The sequence below is a fragment of the Arvicola amphibius genome, chromosome 1 (assembly GCF_903992535.2).
Source record: "Arvicola amphibius chromosome 1, mArvAmp1.2, whole genome shotgun sequence".
Taxonomy (NCBI): Eukaryota; Metazoa; Chordata; class Mammalia; order Rodentia; family Cricetidae; genus Arvicola; species Arvicola amphibius.
Window position 1 is genome coordinate 196,968,812 of NC_052047.1, and position 24,721 is coordinate 196,993,532.

At 40.5% G+C, this 24,721-nt stretch overlaps 1 protein-coding gene across 1 annotated transcript in view; it reads left to right on the forward strand.

Moving 5' to 3' along the window:
* Atrnl1 (attractin like 1) overlaps positions 1-24,721 on the forward strand; it is a 545,233-nt gene that overhangs the window by 14,114 nt on the left and 506,398 nt on the right. Inside the window, exons 3-8 of the mRNA XM_042054482.1 lie at positions 4,568-4,651; positions 5,754-5,867; positions 10,619-10,747; positions 12,139-12,347; positions 17,142-17,316; positions 20,473-20,560. Coding sequence (XP_041910416.1) covers positions 4,568-4,651; positions 5,754-5,867; positions 10,619-10,747; positions 12,139-12,347; positions 17,142-17,316; positions 20,473-20,560 — 799 coding nt within the window. The remainder of the gene's footprint in view (positions 1-4,567; positions 4,652-5,753; positions 5,868-10,618; positions 10,748-12,138; positions 12,348-17,141; positions 17,317-20,472; positions 20,561-24,721) is intronic.

Genomic DNA, 24,721 nt, shown 5'->3' on the forward strand with positions numbered 1-24,721 from the left:
TTCTTTAGGGGCTGGGTCTGTGGGAACCGTTCTTGGTCTGCTCTGCACTCTCTTTTCTGTTAAGTTAATAATAATAATGTCTCCCCTTTCTTTTTGATAATTAATATTTTTATTTTCTTTCTTGACAAGTTTGTTAGGAGTTTAACAATTATTATTCGATATAAAATGCTTTTCAGTTGTATAGGTTTTTCTTTTTGCTATGATTTTACTATTTTGAAAATTTCTGTTTTTTGTTTTACAATTTCATTCATTACAGTTCTTTTTGGATGTGTTTTAGTTTCTTGAGTCATAATTTAGATAATTGTTTTTCAGTTTTCTAAGACTCATGTTTAAAGCTGTAAATTCTGCTAAGCACTAGTTTAATCTTCATCTCACAGACTTTAGGAGGCTGCTATTTTAGAATGAGTCAATTAAAATGTTTTCTTGAGGACTTCGTGGTGTAGAAAACTGTTTCTTAATTCCCAGACATTTAGGACTTTTTAACTTATATTCTCTAATATTGTACATGAATGGCATGAATTTTAGAAGCATAGTTATTGTAGCCAACTTTCATTAATTGATTAAACTGATTTATTTCAGTTCTGGTGCTTTGATGCTATGGCCAAAGGACAAGTAGCCACTTCCTTTAAGTCAGAAGTCAGTTTTTTTTTTCCTACTACCGGATTTGAGATACCATTGCTGCAGGCTTGGTTCCAAAACTGTGTGGGCTCCAGATTCTAAAGTCCATGTAATTAGAATCCTCTTAACTCTCAGGCTTCTACTTGCTTTTATTTATTTATTTATTTGGTTTTGTTTTGAATGTTAGTTTTAGCACTGGACTTGAGGGCTGTGACGAAAACCGTGAGCGGCCATGAGCAGGCATCGTCTCGTTTCTGACATTCGCACCGTGTGCACCATCAATGCGGAGCTTGCTTCCTTCAGCACATGGTAGTGTTTGTACAGCAGGAGACTGCTCCACTGTCTTTAAAAAAGGTTTAGTGTGAGTGTGTGTGTGTGCGCGTGTGCTCGTGTGTGAGTGTGTTTGTGTGTGTGAGAGAGACAGAGACAGAGACAGAGAGACACAGTGATAGAGAGAGACAGAAAGACAGAGACAGAGAGGGTTGGTCCAAGTATAACTTGTTGGAGTTGACTCTGTCCTTCCACTGTATGGGACCTGGAGAGCAAACTCAGGCTGCCTGACTTTTCCCAGGTCCCTTCGCCCACTGAGCTTTCTCGCCAAGCTTTCTATCACCGTCTTTACTGTCAGACTAAATCTGTGAAGTACTGGTATGAATATTCCAAAACTTCCTGCATTAGTGAGTGCAGCCTTTTCTGCTGGTACAATCGTGCCTTGGGAAGGTTTGGAGACTGACACAGAAGAACGGGCAGTCAGGAGAGGGCTCTGGTCACCCACCACAGGGACTGTGGGAGTCCAGTTCCCCAGGGAGGCCCTAGGGACAGGTGTACTTAGGGATTACCAGTGCCGAGGCAGGAAAGCCAGAGGCAGTTATGTTCCTTAGATTAGACTGTTCTCTAAAAGCTGCTCCTGGGAGGGGGTAGATTCATAATTTGCACAGGCAAATGAGTTTTAGCTGCCAGAGGAGAGCCCTTCCACAAAGATTCAGATACTCACCTTCAAAATCAGACCAAACGTATGGAAATGTAAGGAATATGACAGAAAGTGATCACTGTCAGCCATTGCACTACAGTGTGAACACAGCGCTGTCAGCCATTGCACTACAGTGTGAACACAGCGCTGTCAGCCATTGCACTACAGTGTGAACACAGCGCTGTCAATCATTGCACTACAGTGTGAACACAGTGCTGTCAGCCATTGCACTACAGTGTGAACATAGCACAGCGCTGTCAGCCATTGCACTACAGTGTGAACACAGCACAGCGCTGTCAGCCATTGCCCTACAGTGTGAACACAGCGCTGTCAGCCATTGCACTACAGTGTGAACACAGCGCTGTCAGCCATTGCACTACAGTGTGAACACAGCGCTGTCAGTCATTGCACTACAGTGTGAACACAGCGCTGTCAGTCATTGCACTACAGTGTGAACACAGCGCTGTCAGCCATTGCACTACAGTGTGAACACAGTGCTGTCAATCATTGCACTACAGTGTGAACACAGCACAGTGCTGTCAGCCATTGCACTACAGTGTGAACACAGCACAGTGCTGTCAATCATTGCACTACAGTGTGAACACAGCACAGTGCTGTCAGCCATTGCACTACAGTGTGAACACAGCCACTGTCAGCCATTGCACTACCACATGCCTATAACTATTAAGATAACAGCAAATTATTCTTTAAATTTGTGCTGAATTATTTCTATGAGAATTCTTCTTCTCTTCCTCTTTGCCAATGTTTGACATTGTTGCATTTTGTCTTTTGTCCGGTGAAAAGTGGTATGTCATTTTTTATGAATTTTGTACTAATGTACTTGGCTTTAATATAGTTAGGAAAGAGAGTCATAATTTTAACAAAAGTTTGTGTAAATAGTATGGCTTGTAAGGGATATTAGATTAGTAGGAGAAAAAGAACTTTGAAAGAATAGAAATGGTTAAAAGCAGCCCTTGTGCTTAGGGCTGAGAGAGCATACAGGGTTAAGAATCCTTCCTACCATTTTAAGTTGACATCTTGCTTGGTAGGCCTGGCTGTGGCTTAATGAACAGAAACGGTTCCTTTGGTTTACGTGAGACTTGCTCAACACCTGCCCCCTGGAACTTGCCTTGACGTCTTCTGCAGACACTGAGGAGGCTGTTCATGAAAGTGTCTCGCTGTAGGGACTTTGCTGGAAGAACTGGCTGAGATGAAGCCCTGGGGGAGCTGTTGGCCCCTGGATGCTGCAGGCCGTGATGCTGTGTAGGAATGTGGTGTTGGCAAAGCCACTCAAGCCGCGTGAACAGTGGAACCTGAAGTCTCCTCCCGGGCACTTTGTGAGCAAACCATGCCAGCTTACTGACACACTCCTTGCCATCTGACAAGGAAAAACTATTTGAGGGGCCAGATCTATTTTCACCCAGTAGGCAAGTGGGTGAACGGGAAGTGGGAAGGCACCAGATGGGTGATTGGCACAGTGCATCCCTTAGAGATTCGGCTTCCAAGAAGTCCCTTGAACATATTCAGACTCCCCAACGTCGCAAATTGCCGTGTTTACCAGAGAAGGTAAACTTCCTACAACTAAAGAGCTTTTTACCCGTGCCACAAATGGGGAAACATGACCCTCAAGTCATTGTGTTGATCATTGCTTGTATTAATTATTCCTTTTTTTCTATTTCTTGATTTTCAAGACAGGGTTTCTCCGTAGCCCCAGTTGTCCGGGAACTCACTCTGCAGACCAGGCTGGCCTCTAACTCACAGAGACCCACTGTCTCTGCCTCCGAGTGCTGGGGCTAAAGATGTGTGCCACTGCTTAGCTCTAATTGTTCATGTTCTCTCAGCCAACTGAGTGGTCGATCTAGCTAGATTACGTTATAAAGTTAGCTCTGACAACTTGTGTGCAAATTAAATTGCAGAGAGAGTGATAATATGTACACACATGCCACACAGACACATACATACAACACAGACACACACACCCATACACATACACACACCACATAGACACACACAATACACACAGACACATACACACCACTGGATATATATGTGCCTGTTTATGTAACTACAAAAGCCTGTGAAGTATGTTTGTATACATATGAACACTAAATAAAAAGATATTTTAATTATTTGATATATGGATTTGTTGATTAATTTGTTTAGAAGTAAGTGCACCTAAATTTTTGTCTTAAATATTTTAAGATTCTGAGAAATCTAATGGTTTTGTATTTTCAGTATAAACAAGAGCATTTCTATATACTTGTAAAATTGGTTGAGATGGTGTACAGTGTAAAGCAGTCAAGAGACAGATAAAAATAGTCAGCACATCTCAGAAGTATGACAATGGCTGCTTAACAGTTCGGGTGCCTAGAAACCCGGTCCAGCTGTGTCTCCTGGAGAAGGGTTGGCATGTGGGTTTTCTCTCTGAAGATCCACACCTCCCAGAATGCATTTGATCTTCTTTCTTTTGCCAAAGCCTAGTTTTTGTTAAATAAAATTTAACCTAATCAACATTTTGTCAGCACAGAACCCTTCAGAAAGACGTTTTTCACTGACTTTTCCTACTATGTCAATTGAAATGGCCATGGTTTGTCAAGTTTCAAGAAATTTAGACTAATTTTCTTTTTAGTTGTAGGGAGAATGTTGGCTTAGGTTGTCAATATAGCCTCCAATTTGTAAACCGTAATGCCAGATTATTGTTTTTTAAAATTACTTACTGATTTTTATGAGCATTGATTGTTGTTTTGCCTGCATGTCTGTGTGAGGGTGTCAGATCCCCTGGAACTGGACTTACAGAGAGTTGCGCGGTGGGAACTGAACCCAGGGCCTCTGGAAGACCAGCCAATGTTCTTTACTGCTGAGCCATCTCTCTACCCCTTTATGTCTGAGTCCTTTGACCTAGTGATTTGAATTTTAACATACTACTGCTTGCCTTAATGCTACCTTAAAGTAATCATTGTCATGATTTTTCTTTTCTAGATTAACAGAACCTTCTGGATATTTAACTGATGGTCCCATTAACTATAAATATAAAACTAAGTGTACATGGCTAATTGAAGGCTAGTAAGTATACAATTTTAGCTAAATAAGTTAATTTTATTCTGAGGTGTTAAAGTAAATGATTAATGTTAAATTAGGTAAAATGACTAGCTATATATTTATTTCCTTGTTTATTATATGCATATGCATAGTTTTTATGAAGTTTAAAAATTTAATCATAGTACATCTGTTGTATAATAGATAAATGCATATTTTGTCTTTGAGTTATATTATTGCAGGACTAAACACACATTAGACCTCTTGGCTTTTGAGAAGCCTCGTTAGGAACTTAACCAATGTGTAGAGAGTATAAACACATTCTGTGCCGGGCTGTGCTATTGGTTAATACTTTTCAGAGTATAAACACATTCTGTGCTGGGCTGTGCTATTGGTTAATACTTTTCAGAATTTTAGTTCTCATAGCCCTTTAAATTTTAATTGTGCTAAGGATCTTTTGAAATATTTTCATAACATCTTGAAGAAGAGTTAGTTGTTTACTTCTGGGCACTCTTCTCCGTGAGGCGTTTAGCCATTTAAAGTTTGTCATGAGCAGGTCGTAGAGGACCAGCAGGACTCTCGTGCTGCTTCACCATGGTCAGCGTGCGTTTGGAAACCAGGGTTCTGAATGCTTTACAGCCACAGCAGCTACTGTCTGCTGCTTACCTGTAGTCTGCCTTTGCTTCTCTTTTGAGCACACTGGGAAGACCCTAAAGCCTCCACCTGAAGGCTGTCTATCAATGCTTCTGTATCACGTGCCTCTGGGTGGTGAATGCTGTGCCCAGCTTTATTCAAGTACAGCTCGCTGTGATAGGATGCATCCTGTTAGTTTGTAATTTAATAAGGTTTCCTTAAAAATACATAAAGTATGTAACTTCTGCCTCAATACAGTCTATAATATCTGCCTTTTATTCTTGACTGAAGTTATAAGAAAAAGATAAGTGTAGTTTGAAACCAGTGTCTTGAAAGCATATTAGTTTTTCTTCTGGTGATTTAATGATTTGTAGAAAAAGTATCTGTAATAGATTTTTGATAAAATTACTATGTCTCATTCTAAAAGTATTATATTTTATATGAAATTAAAGAGATTCTTTGTCTTTTTTTCTTTTTTCTTCCTTTTTGCTTTCAGTCCAAATGCAGTGTTAAGGTTAAGATTCAATCATTTTGCTACTGAATGCAGCTGGGATCACATGTATGTTTATGATGGAGATTCAATATATGCGCCTTTAGTAGCTGTGCTTAGGTGAGTGATTATGTTTGCCTGATGAACTATTGACAGCCATAGGAAAGTAAAGAACTGTATAATTTGCTTATTTGAAGTCTACCCTATTGATCTGTACTCAGATTTATGGTGGTTGGTGATAGCTGGATTTTACAGATTATTATAGTACTCCGTTTACTATGACTGTCAACCTAAGTGTATGCACAGTAATGTAAATATGCCATAAATATGAATAAATTCTATACTATACTATAGGAACTATTGACGTTTTTATAAGCCCTCTTTATTTTCACTACATTTATTTTATTCCTTTAAGTTGACTTGAATATGTTTTCTTAAATGTCTGCTCAGAGGGCTTTGGGTGAGTTCAGGCTGACAGATAGATGAGTGTATGCATCTTTTATAATTGTCTTTTTGTTATACGAACTGAGGAAAATTTAAATTCTGAAAACAAGGTTTAAGTTATACTTGTTGTAAGGTTTTAATAAAGGAGATATTTCTACTAGCTCTCAACAGTTTGGAAATTTAGGTCACTTCATAATATTTTATAAGCAGTCAAATTATCAAGACATTAATTTTGAAATCATAGCATTTTAATATTAATTTAAACTTTGCAGTAATACTGCATTATTGAACAGTTGTGAGTGGGAGGAAAAGTATGGGATACAGAGAAAGTATTGGTGTATAATATAGATTTTGTATTCAGCTTAACCAGCGTGATTGTTGACAAATAGCTTATTACATTATTCTTTACTTTTGTTATGCATTATCTCTCATGTTCTATCAATGTTGAAAAGTTAAGTGTAGCTAAAAAGCTTTTTTTCCCCACAGTTATTTTAATTTAAAGCGTTCTTTTCACTATCTTGCAAACATTTTATTTCGCCAATAACTTGAAATTCTGTTGGACAAGCATTTGAGGGCTGGTATTTCCTTTGTATTTTGTGATTCTATAATGTGTGACTGCTTTAGAGTATACCTGTAGTAAGTAGTTTAGTTTTACTATGGTATTGCTGAAAATACTTTAGAACTGCTTTAGAAAAGACTCTCTCTCTCTCTCTCTCTCTCTCTCTCTCTCTCTCTCTCTGTGTGTCTGTCTGTCGGTCTCTGTCTCTTGCTCTCTGTGTGTGCCTCCTCTCTCTCTCTCTCTCCCTCCCTCTCTCCCTCTCCCTCTCTCTCTCTCTCTCTCTCTCTCTCTCTCTCTCTCTCTCTCTCTCTCTCTCTCTCTCTCTCTCTCTCTGTGTGTGTGTGTGTGTGTGTGTGTACGCGGAGGACAGAACTGAGTTCTGGTCATCTGCAAGAGCAACAAGCAGTCTCAGTCACCGAAAGCCCCTCTAGCCCTATAGAACGTCCATTCTGGGTTTTTGGACATCATGAAAAGTTGTTAGAAATAGTAGTTTAAAAACACTAGATAAAACCGTTAATAGACCCTTGAACCAATTATGTTAGAAAATTTATTATGGCAATTAGATACAATAGTTGCACATTTAATTTTGACAATTAGTACTGCATTTTGTGATCATTTCATTACTTTTGTATCATTGTTGACTGATTATCATTTCGACATCTTTTTTGTTGCTCAGTCGTCTAATGAATTTGCACTCATCAACACCTACTTAACAGATTTCTACCCATGTTTTCCTGTTACTGAAGGAATCTTTCCTGAGATAGTGATCATGGGTTTAACCTGTGAAGATGGAACTGGAGAATTTCCTCATCAAGCACTCCTGTTACCTGTCCCGAGTGAGCTAGACAGTTTTATGTCAACTTGGCACAATCTGTAGTCACGTGAGAGGAGGGAGCCTCAGTTGAGAAAATGCCTCCTTAAGATCAAGCTGCAGGCAAGCTGTAGGGCATTTTCTTAATTAGCAATTGACGTGGGAGGGCCCATCCTATTGTGGGTACATCACTCTGGGCTTGCGGTCTTGGTTTCTATAAAAAAGCAGGATGACCCATAAGGAGCCACAGGAGCAAGCCAGTAAGCAGCACCCCTCCATGGCCTCTGCATCAGCGTCTGCCTCCAGGATCCTATCCAGTTTGAGTTTCTGCCTTGGCTTCTCTCAGTAGACTGTGATTCAGAATATGTAAGCCAAATAAACTCCTTCCTCCAAGTTGCTTTTGGTCTAAGACACCGAGGAAATGGAACCTTGTGGTTTATTGAATATCCACTCGATACTGAGTGTTGTGGCTACCAGTTTAAATGTTTTCTAGACCCTTTCTAAGATCTTGTGGCTGAAGATTTTATGATTGAAAAAAATTGAGACTGAGAGAAATCATTTACCTCTAGGAGGTGATAAGCTAGCATTAGGATTTCAGTCTCAATTCAGAAGCATACAGTGTTAAACTCTATTTTGCTAAGAATACACATTTAATTATTTTAGGATTAGAATACTATAAATATTTATCACTCAGCCAACTATATGGATAATTGTTACATTTAATAACTTCCTCAGTTACCAGAGTCTGTCAAAAGCCTGGAAGATGTAGTAAGGAATAAAGCAAAGGTTTTGACATCAAGGCCTGGAGTGAGGTGAAACTTGCTAGAAGAAGCGCACACAGCTGTCCTCGCTGTGTCCTCGCTGTGTCCTCGCTGTGTCCTCCTCACTGTGTCCTCGCGGTGTCCTCGCGGTGTCCTCGCGGTGTCCTCGCTGTGTCCTCCTCACTGTGTCCTCGCTGTGTCCTCGCGGTGTCCTCGCTGTGTCCTCCTCACTGTGTCCTCACGGTGTCCTCGCTGTGTCCTCACTGGAGACACCAGCTGGAAGTTGGAGGCTGTCCCCATCTTTTCTTCTGACTGTTTGACCACAAATCGAGGGAACCCATGCTTCCTAGTTTTCGATAATTTTCAAGAATTATTCACAGAACTCAGCAGAGTGCTGTATTTGTGGCTGAAGTTTTATTCTCAAGAATAGAAATTGGCAGCCAGCCCAAAAGGGAGGTATAGAATGAGGCTGGGAGCGATGACACACAAAGCATTGTGTCCTCGGGGTGCTTCCCACCCAGTGCTGCATCGCTGCACCCAGTGCATCATCGCTGCACGTCATCACTTGGAGGCACACTGAGGGGCAGGCGTCTGGAGCTGGGTTTTGGTTGTTTGTTTCATTATGTAGGCTGGGTTGTGGACTCATCGTCCATGAGGAAGCTGAGTACAAATCTCTACTCTTCCTTCCTCTGTTCTAAGTCAGGCAGACCCTAGATGACTTCAGCTCTTCAATCCCATGCTGGTTTTGCTGGGGTGACCATTCCCCAGCCTGAAGCGTAACTTTAGATTCCGTTTTGAAGAGAAACGTTGACAGAAACTGTCAAGGCCTACTGTGAATAACAGACAGTTTGTCACGAGAAATTTTAGAGATTTGAAGATCATATTCCAAGAACTGGTAGCAAAGTTGTTTGTCTGGTGAGTGTTAGAGTCAGCATGAGCCCATGTTACATAGTTCTTGAGTTACTCAAATAGTGATTCCCTGTGCACTAAGGAATTAGATCTTATTCTGTAGGCAGGATATTATTACAATATGAAGATTGTTTATAATTGGGAAGTTTTCTAACACTCTTATCCTCTCCGGTGAATAGATGTCAGTATGTGTCTCCTCAAGACAAGTTACACAGCAGATGTAGTCACACAACTTTGGGACGCATTATGTGTGTGTAAAACCAAGACTGGTGGTGTGGAAATCAAATTCTGTTGACCATCTCTTTTTAAAATGGTCTATTCTCCACCACATGTATAGATGCAATAAGCCAGGGGTTGGTTACTTTTTACTTTGTTTGTATTTGAAAATAAAGCATACCTAGGATCTCATTTTTGTATCACATAATTTGTTTGAGGCAATTCAGTTACCAATGTTACTTTAATTTTGGTAAATTTTTTTTACTACTTTGAGAAATGAAAAATTGAATATCTGAAAAACGTTGTGAATCTCACAAGCCATATATAGAAGATATATATCAATATTCTATTTTACAGTGTTCTAAAGAGACAAGTAAAAGCAGAATGGGGCTGCAGGTGGAGGAGCTTTGGTAGCGAAAGTGTTCACTTGTAACCCCAGCACTTGAGAGGCTAAGACAGGCAGAACACCATGAGCTCAAGATCAGCCTGGGCTGCAGTGTCTCAAAAAACCGAAAAAACAAAAACAACCAACCAATCACCAAGCAAACAGAGGAATTATCCGATACGTAGAACTTTTTGTACATTTGTTACCCTGCCCTTTGCCATATGTTTTCTTTTGTGTACTTATTGACCTAGATGGAGAATATTTAGGAATATTTATGTTCTAATCCAACAATAAGCAGAATTTTAAAGAAACAAAAGCACACATTTTAAACGTATCTGACATCTAGATCATTGTATTGGGAACACATAGTTTTGAGTAGATTTCTCTGTCAGCATGTACGCTGCTATAAAGTGTTTCTCCATCACCCTTCGTAGTCAGCGGGGAGGAGAAAGCTGTCCAGCTTAGAGTGAAGCCTGGCTGTGAGCCACAGAATAGCGGGACAGTCCGGGTAGTGCTGGAAGAGGAGGAGCAGAAGCAGGAGGGAGGGAAGGCAGTCAGTATCAGTGGCGGAGGAGGGGGGTGGGGGAGGGGAGGGGTGCTGAGGTGGCGAGTGACTTTGTTATCAGCAGTGCTGTCCACCTAACGGGTACACCGATGAACTGGCGTGTGCTTTCCTGTAGCTCTCCTCTCCAGTCTGCCTGCGTTCTGACATGGATACTGTTTTTGAGTATATTTTCTGTGCAGTCACAGTGGGTACCCACAGCTCTCCATTCTGATCTTCTTCAGTGGCTTGATCGTCCCTGAGGTGAGGGGCAACGAGACGGTGCCTGAGGTGGTCACCACGTCTGGCTATGCGCTGCTGCACTTCTTCAGCGATGCTGCGTACAACCTCACTGGCTTCAACATCTTTTACTCGTGAGTGTTTGCCCAGTGTCATCTAGTAAAACAGCCCGACTTACATGTGAGTGTCCTGCATGCCAGGACTGGGCTGGCGTGTTAAATTTCCACGTATAGGATCTTTTTCTAAGTGATGTAAGCTATTAGCATTATACCACAGATTGCCCTTTAAGCCCGATTTATGATGATTATCAAGTCTTGAGGATCTTATAGTAGCAAACTGTGTGGTTGGAAAGTTAATTACAAAATTAAAAATTGATTAAGTAATTAATTAAGGAAAAACAGTACCAGCATCGTCTTACACATATAGCATCACACACGTGGCCAGGATATGATAGTAGATCCCCGAGAACTGGGGTTACAGATAGTCACACACGTGGCCAGCATATGATATTGGATCCCCGAGAACTGGGATTACAGATAGTCACACATGATTTACAGATAGTCACACACGTGGCCAGCATATGATATTGGATCCCCGAGAACTGGGGTTACAGATAGTTGTGAACCACCAGGTGGGTGTTGCCTATTGAACCTGGGTTCCCAGGAGGAATAGCCAATGCTCTTAACCATGAACCATCTCTCCTGCCTCTTAACATACTTGTTTTCATCCAAACCCTTTTGTATCTAGACGCTGAGGGTGCACTAATGAGTGCTGCCATCAGGTGCTTTTAGAGGAACGGCCACAGAACAGCTTGTCAATTGTTTTCTCTGCTTCATGAAGGTAGAAATTGCTCATCAGAAAAAATTTCACCAAGAATAAAGTACTTAAAATACTTTTGAATCAGCAATCATAATGGGTTTTCTTTACACAATAATGTATCCAAATATGTACACAAGGGAAAGTAAATATATATTAGAATACAATCCGTTAAAGGGCATTAAAATGAAGTGTGATAAGCATGCCTTTTTTGAATGTATAGGGGGTAGCATGTGTCTTAAGGTTAGAGCCAAGTCATCTCTTGATTCTCTTAAGTTTCAGGAGTTCATAAATTTCTCTTTTTCTTAAAATATATATTAAAACTATTTATTTAAGGCTTTATAAACATCATGCTTGAAACTGCGCAGATGTTTTAGAAGCTGAACGTGTAGTGCTTGGACACTGGAGTTTGGGGACAACATATCTGGTTGGATGAACTAAGACTAACTGCAAATGGGAGCAACAGGAATGAGGAGGAGTGAAGGGGGCTTGGGAGTGACAGCTCGTACCTGCAGTGCTGGTACCTGGAGCCTGGGGCAGGAGACCCTGTCTCTACAGATGGGCTCAAGAACAACGCCACGTTGTGAAAATGTTAAATTAATAAACACAAATGAAAATTAAGTCTATATAAGCCACTCACAACTCATTTTTATTTTTCTTGAGTTTGAATATGTGAATGACGTTTGAGCATGTGAATTATGTTTTACAGAATCAATTCTTGTCCCAACAACTGCTCTGGCCATGGAAAGTGTACAACCAGTGTGTCTGCTGCCAGTCAAGTGTACTGCGAGTGTGATAAGTACTGGAAAGGGGAAGCGTGCGATATCCCCTACTGTAAAGCCAACTGTGGCAGCCCCGACCATGGCTACTGCGACCTGACGGGAGAGAAGCTGTGTGTCTGCAATGACAGCTGGCAAGGTCAGCGCGGGTGTGCATGGCTTCTGAGAGTCTGCGTTGTGTACCCGTCTCTTTTGTTGTTGTTGTTTTTCCTTTGGTATCCTTAGTTAACTGTTAGCTTCTTAGTAACCTGCATTTTCACAAACAGCCAACTCCCAAATAATCCTCTCAGTTCTACCATGGGCCTTTACCGCTGTCCCATTGTGTCAGACTTGTCCCATGTCTCCTGGGCCTTTCTGTCTCTCCTCCTTCAGATCTCTCTGTGCCCACAAGTCCTGCCCATACCTCCTGCCTAGCATTTGGCCTTTTAACTCTTCATTAAACCAATCAGAAGGCTTCTTGAGAAAGACACATCCTCACGGCGTACAAAAAGATTACTCCACAGCAAACAGAATTGGTAGGCTTGTCTACATGCTGTTTTAGGGATAAAATGACGTTACGCGTTGAACTTAAAATTGTAGGTATAGGATCATTATGATCTTCTGTAATTTTCTTGTTGACTTTCCAGAGATTAGATGACTTCACCGGATTTAGTATGTGGTGTATTCAAATTTACTTCGTAATGGGTAACGTACTATATTGTGAAAATAAATGGTGTCTCACAGGTATGGCATCATTTTAAACGTATTTCTTAGGGAAGACTGACCTCTTGTGGATATTTACGAAAAAGAGCATAGACTATTTCAGTACGTGAAAGCTTATTTAGCTGCTTATTGTAAAAGTTAGAGTCCAGTACAGAACTTAAAATTTAAATTTAAACCACACTGAAGAGTTTTGGGTTTCTTAAGCACCTGGGTCATATGTTTCTCATTGTGGAGCTAAGCTAAGAGATGAGCATCGCTGTTGGGTCACCATCTGATCAGGCCTACTTTGCTGATTACATTTGCAGAGAAGCTTCCTTTGTGCTACTATGTGACTTCTTGACAGGGAACTTGGCCTCACAAATTACATATCAGGGTACACTGAGCGTGTGTTCTTACAATATAGGGTGGTTCTCTCTGATCCAACTACACACATACACACTATACCAGTGACTTCTAGTAACAAGGATTTTATTAGTGATTATCTGTTATTTATGGTTATGGCAGGTGCACATTTTCAAGTGTTCATTAATGTTAGGACTGTATGTTTAAGCACTTAACCATTTCCAAATTTTGTATCCTTATAAACTGCTTATATTTTCATATTCTATAGTAATTATATATTTATAGTAGTTTAAGTAAAGCCGAAGAAATAAAAGTAGGGCTTACATAGTGCTTTCCAAACCAAGTTTATCTGTCATGTCAGTTTAATAGTCTTGAAAACAAAAGACTATATCTGTGTAACCTTACCTGAAAACACCCATCCCTCTTTCGCTCATGACATGGTTATTCCCTCTTTGGAATGCTTTCTCTTCTGAGGGTGTTACAGACATTCAAGCATCATACTCCCTCTTGTGTTATTTTATATTTATATTTGTTTTTGTTCTCGCTACTGCTTTTATGTTCTTTTCTCACTTTTATGTTGTGAAGGCACGGCATAAACTCCCAGAATTGCATATGCCTTAACATATGGAAAAAGGAGAAGCCAATGCTCTCCGTGTCCACTCTGCTGACACACAGTGGTGTTGTGAGCTGTCTATGCGTAAACACGTTAGCAGTACGCATGTCTTCTTAGAACAGTGGTTCTCAACCTTTCTAATGCTGCAATCCTTTAATACAGTTCCTCACGGTGTGACTCCCAATGATAAAATTATTTTGTTATTACTACAAAATTACAGCAAAGTAACTGTAATTTGGCCACATTTATGAATCGTACTGTAAATAGTTGTGTTTTCCAGTGGTCTTTTGGGGGTTGTGACCCACAGGTTGAGAACCAGTGCTCTAGATGAGATTTTATTAAGAGCACACAAAGGAAGAGCCTAGCTTAAGTTAAGTCTTGTGTTCCATTCCCAACACTTCTGCTGTCTCAGCCGGGCTCTGCACTTCAGTTTTCTGTATCGCATGGTGACAGCATTTTCTCCTCTGGTCTTGCTCATCTTATTCTTTCGTTTGTTATCACTTTGATCTTTCTGTTGTTAGAGACATTTTCCAAACCACAGAGGAGTGTGTTTTAAGTGTGGAAGGCTTTGTGAGAGCTCTCGTCTCCCTTTCCCTGTAGAAAACACTTAAAGGAACCATTGGCTGAAATGGGCAAGAGTTTATGCTTAGTGTGACATTTTGGAAAGTAAATAATTTTACTTTATAATTTTGTCATAATAAATAGAATGATGGCCACCAGTCATACAATTCATTGTTTGGAAAGTTAAATATTACCAGAATAGATCAAGGATATTTAAATACACTGAAACAGACAGTAACGCTTTAGAGATTGCTTTTATGAGCCTAGTCCATATACAGAATATTTTGGCTACTGTAACAAAAGATTTTCAGTGGACTTAGAAGGCAGTGCTCTTCAAAGTTGTTTTCTTATTTTGCTTTTCTCTTTTTGGAGAATTTCAGAATTCAGTATACATGTTAAATCATAAGTGGAAGAAAGAAAAATGTTGGGTATAGCAAAAATAATTTAGGTATGCTAAGATGCTATAAGAAAGGCACTGTAAGAATTAATTTTACTTTCAACATTTGACCAATTTAATTTGACCAAAACAATATATCCAACATAGTAAATATAGGTAGATCTTGGAGGTATTGTAATTTTAGTTCTAGACGGTTACAGTGAAATAAATACTGCAGTATAATAAGTTATGTATGTTTTTCAAGTTTCCCAGAACACATGATTATATTTATACAAAACTATAAATACACAATTATACTTTTAAATGTACAATAAGATTATTATAAAATGTACCTATCTTAATTAAAACCTTTTTATTGCTACAAAATGATAGCAGTATTGAGCTGTTACTGAGCTGTTTTTGCTGGTGGAGGGTCTTGCCGGTGTGGTGGCCCCATCGTTGGTAGAGGCCGCAGTAGCTGTGGTCATCTAAAGATGGAGGTCAATGAAGTTTGCAGGATGAGTTTGATTGATATGGTACTGGTTGATAACGTGCCCGCCCCCTGAACAGAGCCTCTTTCAAAACTGGAGTCTGTCCCCTCGTGGCTCAGCTTGTCATTCTGAAGTGTCTACTGCGTCTTTCCCGGTGGAGTTCATCCTGGGAGTCCGTGTTTTGGCAGTGTTCCAGTTCTCTCTCCATGCTGGACCTCTGGTCCTTTTGTGGTGCCCGCCACAATAGCAGTTACTGCTTTTACTGTAGTTGAAGCCCTTGAAAGCATCCACGGAACTGAAAATGTCTCCCTTAAGTTCCTCTGAATGTTGGCATTTTGACCTTCGTCTGTAATCTCAGTTACTGGCATCAGAATGATGACGAAGCCTCTAGAGTGTTTCCAGTGTCTAGCTGCCTGCAGTCAACATTAGTGCTTGCTGCTCACTTCCTGGAGCCGGCTTCTTCCCTGACTCCTTGTAAGCCAGTGACCTCTGCTCACTTACTCCAGACTTTGCGACTTCCCTTCCTTCCTTCTCTCAGCTTTCAGAGAATTAAGCAGAGCACACACTTCCTATTGTCTCCTTGGAGAAATTCGGGTCTGCACTCACGACTTGGCTGTTGACGTAAAGTGGAAGGTACTGGACTTGCCCCTTCATCTCAGTATTTAGAAACTATTGTAGTTATTAGTTCGCTTAAGTGTTATATCCAGTATTAAGGAGACTTAGGAGAGGGGGAGAATAGAAAATGGCCAGTTCCTGAAGCAGCCTGAACACACATTGTTCTGTTAGATTTGTTGTTTTATGTAGGTGTGGGTGGTGACAGCCTCAAGTGACTTTGATAGTAACATGTTTATAGGTCGTCATGACACATAATGCTAATGGTAGATCTTGGAGTGTGAAAACCAGGTAAAGGGACACAGAGACACCGCTCAGAAGACTGCAGGTGCAGACCTGGTTCAGCTAGTGTGGTCGTAGGCCTCTGCGTGAGGCATATGCATCTGCCAAGCGCAGTGACACCAGGTGTGCCCGCGATAGAGTTGTCGCTGCTGGGTAAGTGCATCCAGATGTCAGCTGTCACATGAGAAAAGGACTCTGCATCTCACAGGGAGGAGACCCAGACCAGGCAGCCACGCCTGAGACACGCTAACTAGTAATGGTTTTCATTCAACGAAACCTTTTGTAGTTTTAAAATGGTTTTTATTTTATTGTGCTTTATTTTCTTTGTTGATATATGAGCCTACCTACTGAAGCCAGTTTAAGTCTTAATAATGTGATTCTTATTTTCACATTTGTCTAATAGTTTATAAATGCTTTATATACTATTTTGTGAAATATTAAAAAATTGCAATGGCATTTGTGAGTAGATTGTTCTTTCCACTTTATGTATGGAAGCTTGATGATCGGCAAGGTAAACAGATTTGTTCCAGGTGACCTCATTATTGACAGAACTAGATTAATATTCCAGTAGCATGCTAAAGTACATGTGAAATTTTATATTTTTTAAACTATGATATTCACTAGAACATGTTAAGATCTGATCATATTTCCCCTTGTTAAGAGTTTATTTGCAAGTTATATTTTAGACTGTTTTCGTGAGGGAAGATTTTGTGACAAGGTCTTACTGTGTAGCTCAGGCTGAACTTGCTCAGTAGCCCCTGAGATTTCAGTCTTCGTCCTTCAGCCTGACTGAGGGCTTAAGAGGTGTGCACCACCAAGTATGGTCAGACATTTCTAATATGGTGGGTATTAGGTTTTTAAGTTCTCTTACTCCATGTAATCTGTCTGTTTCTCTAATCTACAATCTTTGCTTAATTCAGTGTGTTGTGTGTGTGGTTATCTTTTTTTAAATAGGTCCGGATTGTTCTCTGAATGTCCCGTCTACTGAGTCTTACTGGATTTTGCCAAATGTTAAACCCTTCAGCCCTTCTGTAGGTCGGGCTTCACATAAAGCAGTTTTACATGGGAAATTCATGTGGGTGATTGGAGGATACACCTTTAACTATAGTTCTTTCCAAATGGTTCTGAAGTAAGTATGTATTTTTAGATTTTTATAATTAAGTTTTATTGGCCAAATATATAAAAAGCTATTTTCCTGATTGTACATACTTGCTATAATTGTACAGATTTGAGAATATATGCAGTCATTTTGTCCAAAGTCAATATTTTCAGTGCACATTGGAGTTTGTTTTGTATAAAATTTTTATTACCTGTCTCGAGTGTTTTAAATAAATTTCTTATAAAGGTAGTCTGTACCTGTGTAGGCAAAATGAGTCCTGCTACCTTTTAGTTTTTAGAATGAGGTATAATTGTATATATAAAAGTAATTTGCTTTTTTCCTTTAATTTTAATGTAACCAAATACTTTGTTTATATTTCCCAGTGTTACAACCTCGGTCATTTCGCTGTGGCCACAGCCACAGTGTGGTGGGTGGGTGATAACAGGAACCGCACGGGGAGCAGCTTTACCTGGTTTCTCTTTCTGCTGATGATTATATTTTACAAATTAATAGCAGAATAAGACAGTTGAAACAGGAAAAATCATTTGATTAGCAATGTTGTTTTCAGGAGCGATAGTCGTAACTTTTGAATGTGAGCCCGATGTGGGTTTCCAGTCAGAACTGGTCCCGGACAGTGTACCAGTGTAGAGTCAATAAATTGTCAGTTCTAGCCCCTGACAGGACACGTCTGGACACTGAGTTGCAGCTGAGTTTCAGATAAACAGTTTTTGGTGTAAGAACTCCCTTTATTAGTCAGGGTTGGGCGGCTGTTGTTTACCGGATCCTAGACAACTGGCGAGTAGCTGTACTACCCCGGAAAATGATTCTGTTGTCCTCAGGTCATTGCTGACATCCCTTAGGCAGGGGTGGAGCCAGACCCAGTGCCATACAGCACGTTTCACTTGTTGAAGGTGTGCAGAATCGTGCTTGCACTGACATTGCTTGTTCAGATTACTGCACATTCTATATTTACCTGATAATTCTATCCCTTCAATGTATTAGATTTGTTAATTGTGTTGACTTACAAATTTGTGAGTATAAGAAAGGCTTTCATTAGAACTATAATTTTTTAATAGAATTAAAATATAAAATACATTCGGGGGGGGGGCAAAGACATGGCTCAGTGGTGAAAGGCACTTGCTGCTCTTACAGAAGACTTAGGCTTGACTCCCAGCACCCACATGGCTGCCCACAGGCGTTTGTAACTGCGATCGGTTCCAGGTCATCCAGCACTGTTTTGCTGTGTGGCTAATGTTTGTCTTTGTGAAGGTAATGAGGGAAGGCAGGCAGTGGAAAATAAACACACATATCAACAAAAATGAAACTGTATACATGTAGATAGAAAGACAGACAGACAGACTGCTGGGGATCAAATTAGAATTTGACCAAACGGGAGGGAGTTGCAGTGTTGAAGCCAAGCTGAGTTGCACAAGAAAGTTGAAAACTGAGGAAAGACTTGGAAAAGGAAGTCAGTAATGGCACTGAAGTCATGTGTGGGCACAGAAAGGAGAGGAAGCCTTCATGTGAAGGAGCAGCAGAGCAGCTGTGTGATGTGGTGAGAACCCATGCAGAGAAAGAATGAAGGTCAGGGAGAGTCTGAGGGGACTAGTGAGGTGTGGAGGAGAGAGCGAAGCATCACACTCCTGACTGACTCAGAACACAGGGCATTGGGGAGAAGAGTGGAGACAAGGATCTAGTTAGGATGGAATAATCTGGGGAATGAGCTTTCTGTGAGGAGACTGGGAACTGAGCCTCAGCACACATCTTTCTTGTGTTTGGGAGGGGAGGAGAAATCAGCAGACAGTCTGGAAAGATGTGTAGGGGAGTCACCCAGCGCAGTGTCTTCAGAGGGAAGCAAATTGAAGCTACCTACATCAAATGATGACCCTAAGACAAGACAGACACAGAAAAGTGGCCACAATTTGTTGTGAAGATGTTCACCGTACCAGCCAGTTTGCGGAGTGGTCGGGTAGAGTTTGTTAGGAGAGAATGGGGATACAGGTGGTGGGGGCTGCGGAGTAGCACAGGGCCAGCCTGGAGGGGAAGCATGGCTACATTTTTATCTTTTTTATAGACGTGTGTGCTGATCCAGTAAGACGAAAGGAAGAAGCAAACACACACACACACACACACACACACACACACACACACACACCCAAAGGGAAGATAGGGGGTTGTCCGGTGTTGCGGGGGTGAGGTAGTGGGGGTGGCACATCCTTAGCAGAGGTCACTGGAGGTGCCTGGACTTTTCCCAGGGATAGGGGGCGCTGCTGCTTGTATGCTCGGCTAAGTTCATGTCCAGTGTGGGGTGTGCGCTGTCTGCCCAGGGTCTGAGTGCTAAGCACTGCAGGGGCGTCGTTTAGAGCTCCGTGTTCACACACAACAGACGTCTAGAGGGCCTGCTTTCGTGTCATGTGATGCAAGGCCAGCCTGCTTCTACAAAAGCCTTCCTACTACCAGATGCATCTTGTACAATTTAAAAGAATCATTGGCAAGCAGGTTCTGTTTATACATAGGACGTACATAATTCTTGATGAATCAATCTTTTTCAAGATACATATGTATAGAGGATAAGCATAAATACTCAAAGCAAATGGCTACTATAAAAAGTCATTTTGTAAAAAGTCATAAAGGAGGGATTTTTCTTCTGTTTCCAAGAAAAACTGGATTTTTTAAATTTGAAAGCAAAGAGCTCATTATTTTTAAGTTCAATGCAATTATTAAATGCAATTAGACAAATTCTGGCAATGAATTCTCTACTCAAGTTCATGTATCTGTTTAGATTTTTTAAAATTTAGAGTTTTAAACTTTATGTGTATGAGTGCTTTGCTTATTGTGTGTGTGTGTGTGTGTGTGTGTGTGTGTGTGCCGCATGTGGGCCTGCGGCGGTCAGGAGAGGGCGCTGCATCCTGCAGACTGGAGTCATGGGCAGCCTCTGCCTATTCTTAGCCTCTGAGGATGTCTGTCTCGAGTCCTGCATACTGTACATGTAAATAACTGAATCTTAAGAGAAGGTGTTTTTGGCTGGAGCTTTATTAGCAATTTTTAGCATGGTCCATGAAATTGTTAGTTCTATTTCTTTTTGACTTTAAAGAGAATTTGGATTCAGCGGAAGAAACACATACAGAAGTTAAAGATCTGGAAAGGAATTTTAGCTTGCTAATACGGTTTATTCTCTTGTTTTAGTTACAATTTGGAAAGCAGTATATGGAATGTCGGAGCTGTATCAAGGGGACCTCTCCAGAGATATGGACATTCTCTTGCTTTATATCAGGTACATCTCCTGCTTAAAAAAAAACAAATGAAAACCTGGTTATTGTTGTAAGAATTTGTGTTAGGAAGATTCTAAACCTCAGATTTATTTCAAGCATTCAATGAGAATAGTGCTTTATAAGGCCCACAATATGGAGAGCTGGTAGACTGACATTTTATAACACTGTTCTATGTTGGTCATATACAGCAATAAAGATGGAGGGATTTTGGTGGGGCTTTCGGTCTCCCCTTCCTTGGCTGTCTTTGAGACTGGGCTTTGTTAAATATCCCAGGGTGAGCTTGGGCTGACTGGCTGTTAGCCTCACGCTTGTGATCCTACTTTAGTCTTTTGGGTTCTGCCTAGTTGTTATATTATATCAGTCACACAAATTGTGGTAAAGTATACATCAGTTTATTGTTTGAGTGATATTTAAGTGCAGAGCTCAGCGGCACTAAGTTTATTTATATTATTATATAAACACCATCACCATTATCTTCATAATTTCTTTTTAAATCTTGTAAAATATAAGCAGTCACTATTCTCCCCTTCCTTCCGCTCTGGGTAGCCTGCAGTTTGCTTCCTGTCTTGGAATCTGACTGGTGTGGGCATGGATGTGAGTGGACGAGGGTGGAATTCGTTCCTTTCTCACTTGTTTGCCTCAGCACCATGTTTCCAAGTCTCATCCAGGTTGTAGCACAAACACTGTTTCTTTGTATGTGTACATTAAAAAGATTCTATGTGTTAGTGGACGCTTAGATTGCTTCCACCTTTTGACAATGAATGTTTGACCATCTTAGGTGCATTCTTGGGATCAGAATTGGAGAGTCATGTGGCAATTCTGTGTTAAGATTTTTGGGAACTACTCTGCAGTTTTATATACCGACCTTACCATTTTACAGCCTGTTAGTGTTTATGGCTTCTGCTGCCATCTACAGCTTTGCTAACAGTGTTTTCTATTTTTAGATAATAGGCCCTTGGTGATATTAGAGTGTTATTATTTTATGAATTGTAGTTACCTAAAAACTTGTCTTGTTGCATAGTTTTTTGTGTTTTCTTTTAGAAACATTGTTACACTATATTGCTCTGGCTGATTTGGACCCTTGGAGACCAGGTTGACCTTGAACTCACAGAGATCCACCTGCCTCTGCCTTTAGGATTAACGGCATGGGCTATCATCACTGCTGTGACATAGTTTTATTGACCACTTGTGCATCTGCTTTGGAGTCCTGTTTATTAAAGTCTGCTGCCATTTTCACATTGGTTTGCTTTCACCATGAAATCTTAGGAGTTCTTTCTGTGCTAAATTCACATTTCACCGGATATATGATTTGTAAATATTTCTCTTTTCCTGTGGTCTGTTCACTCTGTCAATAGTGTTGCTCTCTTGTGTGTGGAGATTGACCCTAAGACCTCATGTGTACCAGACAATTGCTCTACGTTTGACCTACGGTCGTGGGTGGTGCAGGGCATTGAACTTAAGTACTCACACATACTAAGCCCATGCTATAACACTTAGTTACATCCCGTCAGTCCAGAAGATCCAGGTTTTATGTAGTACCAATTTATTTATTATTTTGCTTTTGATTACATATATAAGACATTGTTGCCAAATCATCAACATGAAGGTTTTCCTTTATGATGATTTTTCTTCCCTTTAAGTTTAAGCAGTTTAGATCTGATGTTTGAATCTTTCTTCCAATTTGGGTTTGTATGTGGTGTAAGTTAAGGGTCCAGTTTCATCATTCTGTGTGTGGGTAAATACTTTCCTGAACCATTTGCTGGAAAGACTGTTCTTTCCCATTAAACTGTCTGGCCTTCCCAGTTAGAAATCATTTGACCACATGTAAAGGTATCTCCGGATCTCTGTTCTGAAGTATTGGTCTGTGTTTGACCACATGTAAGGGTATCTCTGGGCTGTCTGTTCAGTAGTATTGTCCTGTATGTTTGCCTGTATTCTGTTACCACACTGGTTTGGATTGTAGTTTTTAAGTATTAGACTTCAGGTTTTTTTTTGTTTTTCTAAGATTGTTTTGGCTATTAAAGATCACTTAGAAGCTCTATGAATCATAGTGTAGTTTCATGTTTTGAAAAAAGAACATATATGTATTTGCAGTTTCGATACTTTAAAAATTTTTTTAGTGCTCAGAATGATGTGTTTCATTAATTTTTTTCTTTGATATATGTGTGAAGGATAAAGGGCCTATAGAATGGGAGAGAATCGCTGTCAGCTATGTATCAGAGAGGATATCAATGGCTAGAATCTATAAAGAACTCTAAAAATTAGACATACATACACAGATCGTCTGCTCAGTAAATAGGCAAGTTAATTGAACAAACAAGTCTTAAAAGAGCTTCAAGCTGGCACTCTGTGCCCGTAATCCTGGTGCTCAGAGGAGTGGCAGGAGGAGCCTGAGGTCCTAGTGGGCTACATGAAATCCAGTCTCTAAAACACCTAAAGTAAGAAGACAGAAGAAAAAAGCAAAGCTGGCTAATAAATACATGAAAAAAATGTTCATGATTCTTACTCATCAGGGAAATGGGAATTAAAACCACCCTGAGATCGCATTATCACCACGAAAAAAATGGAGGGCTGGAGAGATGACTCTGTGGGTAAGAACACCTGTTGCTCTTGCAGAGGACCCAGATTGACCTCCCAGTATCCATGTGGTGGCTCTAAATCCAGTCCTATGGAGCCTGACACTCTCTTTGGACCTCCAGGGAAAACAGGCACACACGCAGTATACATAAATACATGCATGTAGGCAAACACCCACACACATAATAAAGTCAGCTTAGAAGGAAACAAAACCAAGGCCAACAAGTGTTGTCAAGACGGCAGTGGAGGAGGGACTTGTGCCCACTGCAGGTTGGAATGCAAACTGCCACACGGAGGCTCCTGTAGAGCTGAAAGTAGAACCGTGAAATTATCCAGGTACCATTCTTGTTTCTGTCTCTGAAGGGATCTCAGTCAGCATGCATCAGAGATATGTGCATATCCATGCTTACTGCAGCACTACCCATAAGAACCCACCTAGATGCCCACAAACCAGCAAAATGATGGTACAGATGGGGTATACGTATGGTGTTTTGTTCAGCCATAAAGATTGGGATTAAATTATTTGTAAGTACATGGTTAGAATTGTATATCATATTAATCAGAGTTAGCCAAAGAGAGACAAAAACTGCTTGTTTTTCTCATAGGTGGAATCTATATTTAAATATTAATATATATGCATATATTGCATTAAATAGAGTGGACACTATGGGCAAAGAAGAAAGATGTAAAGGGAGGAGGGAGCAGGAGAGAGCAGTTATGGGAGCGAGAATATCGCATCTCTCACATGAAAATCTAGATCTGATTATACACATAATTATTTGTAGGTAAGTATATATGTATAGGGGACATGGTGCAGAAGAGAGACTGTTGTAGAAGGAGCGGCAAGCTGCTGATGCAGCGAGCAGGCCTGCTTTTCGTCCCGCCCAACTCCCGCACAGCTAGCTTTACACTTGAAATAACAACACACAAATTGTATGCATTTAAACACTGCCTGGCCCATTAGCTCTAGCTTCTTACTGGCTAACTCTCACATCTTGATTAACCCGTTTCTATTAATGTGTATAGCACCATGAGGTGGCTTACTGGGAAGATTCTAACCTACGTCCATCTTGGGCTGGAGCTTCATGGTGAATGCCTGCCTCTTCTCTCTTTCTCCCAGCATTCTGTTTGGTCTACTCCTACCTATGTTCTGACCTATCAGGCCAAGCATTTTTCTTTATTAATTAACCAATGAAAGCAACAGATAGATAGAAGACCCTCCTACATCAGACTGTCTGGGTGAGGATGGGGCTGAGCAAAAGGAGAGAGGAGGGAGAATAAGGAGTAAATAAGAACAGATACCATAATATGTATTTGTAGTTGAAGGACACTTGTTAGTTCCCTGGCCACTCAGAAACTATATTATTTGCAATATTGTTTGGCCAATGGCTTAAGTGCCTTTCTGGCTAGCTCTTATATGCTAAACTAACCCATCTCCATTAATCTGTGCTAAATTAAAAGGAAGGGTTTAACTTTAACATAGCAAGATTATATACAACAAAACAGGTATTTTTTACATTTTGCAAATTATGGAAAACACTCTATCATCTATCTTTGGGAGTCTAAAGTTTTATATATAATCTATT